Consider the following 6,000-nt stretch of genomic DNA (forward strand, 5'->3'; position numbering starts at 1 on the left):
GGGCGACAGAGGATGAGACGGTTGGGTGGTATCACCAACTCAATGGACATGAGTTTGAGCAAACTCAGGGGCCGCCAGAGTCAGACACAACTTTGCAACTGAAAAACAATAATACACTGCGAGTGACAGGTATAGGAGATTCATCTTTTCTTTCACTTTTGTGTACATTTGAAAATTTTCACAACTAAAGGTTAAAGAAAAAGTTTTAGAGCCATGCAGCCCCCCACCCCAAAGAAAAGCTATGACCAACCTAGACAGCATATTAAAAAGCAGAGACATTACTTTGCCGACAAAGGTTTATCTAGTCAAAGCTATGGTTTTTCCAGTTAGTCATGTATGGATGTGAGAGTTGGGCTATAAAGAAAGCTGAGCACCGAAGAATTGATGCTTTTGAACTGTGGTGCTGGAGAAGACTCTTGAGAGTCCCTTGGACTGCAAGAGGATATCAAATCAGTCAATCCTAACAGAGATCAGTCCTGAATATTCATTGGAAGGACTGATGCTGAAGCTGAAACTCCAATACTTTGGCCACCTGATGTGAAGAACTGAAGCATTAGAAAAGACCCTAATGCTGGGTGAGACTGAAGGCAGGAGAAGGGGACGACAGAGGATGAGATGTTTGGATGGCATCACCGACTCGATGGACATGAGTTTGAGCAAGCTCTGGGAGTTGGTGATGGACTGGGAAGCCTGGCGTGCTGCAGTCCATGGGGTTGCAAAGAGTCGGACACAACTGAGTGACTAAATGGAGCCCAAAAAAGAGCCTGGCAAGATCTGAAATCACATTCCTCCCGGTGAGTTACAAAAAAGCTGGCAAAAGCACACACTAACCCGGTCTGCAATTCTGTCGATATTACAAGGAGCAAACCTGCAACTAACTGGGAATGGCCTCTTCAGGGACCACAGTCCACCAGGCCACTGTGCCCCACACCCCGGGTCACTGGCCAGGAGTCTGAAGCCCCCATCAGGCTCTATCTGGGCTCCAATCCTCACCCAGGAGGATTCATTCGACTCTCTCAGATGCTCTCAGTCAGGTCAAACTTCAAGTCATGGACCAAATAAATTCAGGCCACGGAGCCTGACAAAGTGGCCAAGGCAACTGTTCAGACAGAGCCTTGCTGGGCTCCACGGCTGAGTCTCCAAGTCAAACAAGATCTGACCCTGTGGCCTCTGTGCAAACAGCGGCAGCCGGGAGAACCCAGGCCCGTGTTTACATAGAGCCTTTCCCCTCAGAAGCTGAAAGTAATTTCAGGACACTCAGTAATTAGCTTAATTAAATCTTAGTGGCTCCTGCCCACCCTGCTCCTGGCTGCCTGTTTCACTAGAGCATGGCTGGGGGATGGAGAGGCGGGGCTGCACGCCTCGCACACATGTGTAAACACATCACACTCACAGACCACCCTTCCTGGGGGGCTGTTTAGAGAACACGGAAGTTTGGAGCCTTGTCACTGGTTCTACAAATGGACAAAACTCATGAACATGCATCTTCATCTGGTCCAAAGCAGGGTGTCTAAAAGGGACAAAGAAGACAGCAAGCACTTTTTGTCCCAGTATGCAAATGAGAGAACATCTGTATGCTAATTGTGGACCATGGACCCAAGGGAATTGTTACAGGCTCCAGCTTTGTATCGATATTTGAGAGGTCTTTGGAAATGGCAACCCACTCCAATACTCTTGCCTGGAAAAACCCACGGACAGAGGAGCCTGGTGGTCTGCAGTCCATGGGGTCACAGAGAGTTGGACACGACTGAGTGACTTCACTTTCTTTCTTTCTTTCTACTGCCAAATCAGGTCATCGAGAAAATGCTATAAAAACCTTTGAAACTGGTGCCAACATGTTAGGCTTTTCTGCCTCTGGAATGCCTGTTCCCACTGACCCATATTAAAGAAAGATTCTCAAATCTTTTAGAAGCTGGAACTTGGATGTTTTCCTCACCAGCTGGCAGGCCGGGTGGCCACCCAGATCATGGTGGAATAGAAGGACTAACCCAGAAATCATCAGTTTTTCCTAAACTCAAAACCTAAGTCAAGCCCTGTCTCCGCACTACCTGAAAACATTAGTGGGAAGCCTTTTAAACTTATGACCCCTGTAGGCTAGGACGTGCCCTAAAGAGCTATGCTTTCATCCGACCCATGTCCCTGTAAAAGCAGCAGCGTGTACCCGCCACAGAGCTGCATAGAATTTAAGGTCACTCAGTAAACACGGAGAAACCACTACCCTCATGGGAATAAACCCTTGACTTGAGTATGCTTGACCTCGAATTCCTCCCTGGGGAGACTCATCAAGGGAAACCAGAGCTGACATGAAGAGGAAGCTTGAACCTCATGGAATGGCCAAGGTTCCACCACCAGCTATGCAAGTTGCCACAGATGCACTTCCCCATACAAAAATAGAGCCTTCACCTTCCCCAGGGAGCCGGGTAGGAAGGAAAGCACTCTTAACCTTATCCAGGAAAGCAAAAAGCTAGGCCTTTGGAACACAGATGGGAATTTTAAGTTCGGAACCAGCCTATCCCATTGTAACATACTTAGGATGCTCTAAAAGTTTGAGACAACTTTCCAGTAACAGAGGCTCCTACAATCCTTCTCGGGACCAGCAACATCACCCAATGCCTTTTAAAAATAGTTTCACTTAATGTAAGAAAAGGTCTTTCCTGGTGGCTCAGACAGTAAAGAATCTGCCTGCAATGTAGGAGAACTGGGTTTGATCTCTGGGTGGGGAAGACCCCCTGGAGAAGGGAAGGGCAACCCACTCCAGTATTTTTGCCTGAAGAATTCCAGGGACAGAGGAGCCTGGTGGATTATAGTCCATGGAGTCACAGACAATTGGACATGACTGAGTGACTAACAAAAAGAAGACTTCAAAAATTAAGCATTCAGTCCAAAGTCTACTGAAAAATGAATGCCAGGTTAGGTGACAAATGTGGACTGCACGTGAGTTGAGGCCTCACCCATTCCTTTCATTATTTCCTCTGTTCTAGAATCCAGAGAATTGTAACCACCAACATAACATACATGATTTCAGCCCAAACCTAATTTCCAAAAGGAAAATACGCATTATACTACTTTCATTAATCATTTTAAAATCTTCACTTTTGAAAAAATAAAGTCTTTTTTATCCTAGTGGCTTCAACAGTGCGCTAAGTCACTTCAGTCATGTCCAACTCTTTGTGACCCTATGAACCATAGCCCACCAGGCTCCTCTTGTCCATGGGATTTCCTAGGCAATAATACTGGAGTGGGTTGCCATTTCCTTCTCCAGGAGATCTTCCCAACCCGGGTATTGAACCCCAATCTCTTACATCTCCTGCACTGGCAGGCCAGTTCTTTATCACTAGTGCCGCCTGGGAAGCCCAGTGGCTTCAAAGGAACTCTTAAATACACAGGAACTTTCTTAAGGTTGCTGTAATCCAACTGACGATATTCTACTCTCTCTGATGAAGCGGTAGTTTTGTACCGTGCAATTAATCTCTCAGCTCTGACAAATGTGGTATGAAGTAGACATTTAAAATGGAATGGAAATTTCTGTGAATTTTTTTTTCCCCAGACCTTAGTAAATGACCAAACTTGGACTTTTCAGGCTAGAATACAAACTGAAATAATCTGATAACAATTTAATCCATGATTTACTGCACAACTTATGGTGCTGACACTACCGGAGACATGGTTTTAGTAACCAAGTGACTGAAAACAAGCCAGATAACCATATGTTAATAAAATGATTCAGGAACTGGAAACAGAAGAGATGGTCCTTCCAAGATGTATACTGAGGAATCTAACTGAAGAATGGATGTGTCCAATGTGAAAAAAAAAAAAAGGCTAGAGTCAATTATAAAGTGTGGTGGGGGTAAGTGCACTGGTTATCCAGCTAAAGGAGCAGAGACCCTCTCATGGGCTTTGTGTTCAGCTACGGACAGGGGAGATGGTACAGCTGGACACCAGTTGCAAGCCTGGTCTCCAGTATTCAGGTTGAAGTTCCAACAATCCTACCTGGTTTCGCTCACTTTGGTATTACCTGGCCTTTCTCGTGAATGTTAGACACCAAACAAGGAGCCCAAAGGCTGGTGATTCCAAGAAGCCACACTCTGTACACCAATACAGAAACAGCCACTGGAAGTCAGGCAGTGCTGTCACCCTGGCCAAGCAAGTTTCTTATCCTCTCCAGGCCTCAGTTTACCCCTCTGTGATATGGACACTATAATAGCTCTTTTGCAGAACTGTGAAAATTAAATGAGATAGTCTCTAAAGCCCTTGACACAATGTCAGTGTCAAGACTTGCTGGTCTTGACGGAGTTGAAATACACAGACTTGGCAACTACCTAAGGTCAAATCCAGGCCTCCCAGGAGGCTCAGTGGTAAAGAATCTGCCTGCAATGCAGGTGACAAGCATACAATCCCTGGGTTAGGAGGATTCCCCTGGAGAAGTAAATGGCAGCCCACTCTATTACTTTTGCCTGGGAAATTCCATGGACAGAGAAGCCTGGTGGGCTACAGTCCAGGGGGTCACAAGGAGTCGGAAAGGAGTGAGTCAACAGCAACAACAAAGTCAAACACAGCCAGTACGGTCATCCGGTCGTGTATTTGCCTCAAGTTCTATACTTTGCCGGACTGACGCTTCTCAACCAAGCAGTTAGTTGAGGCCAAGGTGCCATCAGCTGTTTATCCGGCTCTCGGTTAACGGTGCTTTGTCCGCATCCCCTCCAGGAGCGAAGGAGGCCATCACAGAGCCGTGAGCATTCCCTGTTTCGTCAACAGGTGCCAAAGATTAACAGCGCCAAGCGCTCGGTCAGGCCGGCTCCTAAGTCAACCTTCCCGCGTGGTCACGAATCTGGAACGCGTCCCGGGGGAGCGCGGGGCAGCAGAAGCCAGAGGCGGCTCTCCACGGGTGACCCGCCCGCCGGCAGGCGCGCAGATGTTAGACCCCGAGGGGGGACCGCGGGCCGCCTGGGTCCGGGGGCGCGGCCGCACGTGCTCTCAGAAGGCGTGCCGGCGCCACTTCATTCAAACAGATCTCCCCCGGCCACCCCGCGCGTGCGACCCCCACTCCTCGGCCGCCTCCGCGCCCCCCTGGGACCGCTCAACTCGGGGAAGGGAGGTGCCCGTATGCCTTGGTCTCAGCAGAAGAGGCAGGCGCCCTCCCCTTCGGTCAGCCTCCCGCCGGGGAAGGGGACGGGGGAAGCGGCCCGAGCCCCTCGCGCCGCTGCGGAGTTGCCTGTCCGGGAGTCCCGGGAGGCGCCGCCTGCCGCACTCACCGAGCGTGGCCACCGTGCCGGCCTCGAAGAGCAGACAGTCCCTGCGGCCGCGCGCCTCCAGCAGGACGCTGCTCTCCCCCGAGGCCTCCAGCCGCCCGAGCAGCCGCAGCGCCTTGCTCAGAGCCATGGGCGCGCGGCCCGGCGCGGCTCTCCGAGCGCCCGCAACTTCCAGGAGTTTCACTTTGCTCTCCCGCCGCGGGCCGGACGCAGGCTCCTCCCCGGCGGCTCCGCGGCCTCCGCCCGGCCCGCCTCCGCCGCTCCCGCGCGCGCCGCCCTGGGCAGGTGAGGGCGCGCGGCCGCCTCCCCGCCGACCCGCAGGCTCCGCCGAGGCGCCGCGCTCCCCCCAGCGGCCGGGCCGCGGCTGGGTGGCTGGGTGGCTGGCGGGGGGAGGCGACCTCCGGGCAAGACCGGGGGGCTGATGAGGGCCTGGAGCGAAGAGGAAGTGATCCCGCGGTGGGCGGCAGCCAGGGAGGAAGATTCCACACATTCCTGGGCGCGGAGGAGGCTGCCGTCCGCGGGGCGCCCTGAAGCTCCTGCAAAGTTACGGAAGCCCCGCGGCCTTATATGGGCCCGCCGCGGCCTGACCGGCGCCACTAGGCTAGAAACTGCTCGGCCCGGGCCCCCTGCAGCGCTCCGGAGTCCTCCCCAGTCCCGTCCAGGGCGCTGCGCCTCCCTCTCTGGCTTGCTTCTGCGACCCTGGGCGAGTCGCTTGTCCTCTGTGACTCAGTGGCCCTTATGGGTAAAGCGG

The 6,000-nt window shown here is 52.1% G+C and overlaps 1 protein-coding gene across 5 annotated transcripts in view; it reads right to left on the bottom strand.

Moving 5' to 3' along the window:
* Window positions 1-5,523, bottom strand: part of SYNJ2 (synaptojanin 2) — a 105,298-nt gene extending 99,775 nt beyond the window's left edge. For all 5 annotated transcript variants that reach the window (XR_011485571.1, XR_011485570.1, XM_070461302.1 and 2 more), the window contains exon 1: window positions 5,253-5,523. Coding sequence is in view for 3 of the 5 variants with exons in the window: in XM_070461302.1 (XP_070317403.1) it covers window positions 5,253-5,379 (127 nt within the window). In the remaining 2 variants the exon portion in view is untranslated. The remainder of the gene's footprint in view (window positions 1-5,252) is intronic.
* Between the last annotated feature and the right edge of the window lie 477 nt (window positions 5,524-6,000).

This window comes from Odocoileus virginianus, chromosome 34, assembly GCF_023699985.2.
Source record: "Odocoileus virginianus isolate 20LAN1187 ecotype Illinois chromosome 34, Ovbor_1.2, whole genome shotgun sequence".
In the NCBI taxonomy this organism is placed as follows: domain Eukaryota; kingdom Metazoa; phylum Chordata; class Mammalia; order Artiodactyla; family Cervidae; genus Odocoileus; species Odocoileus virginianus.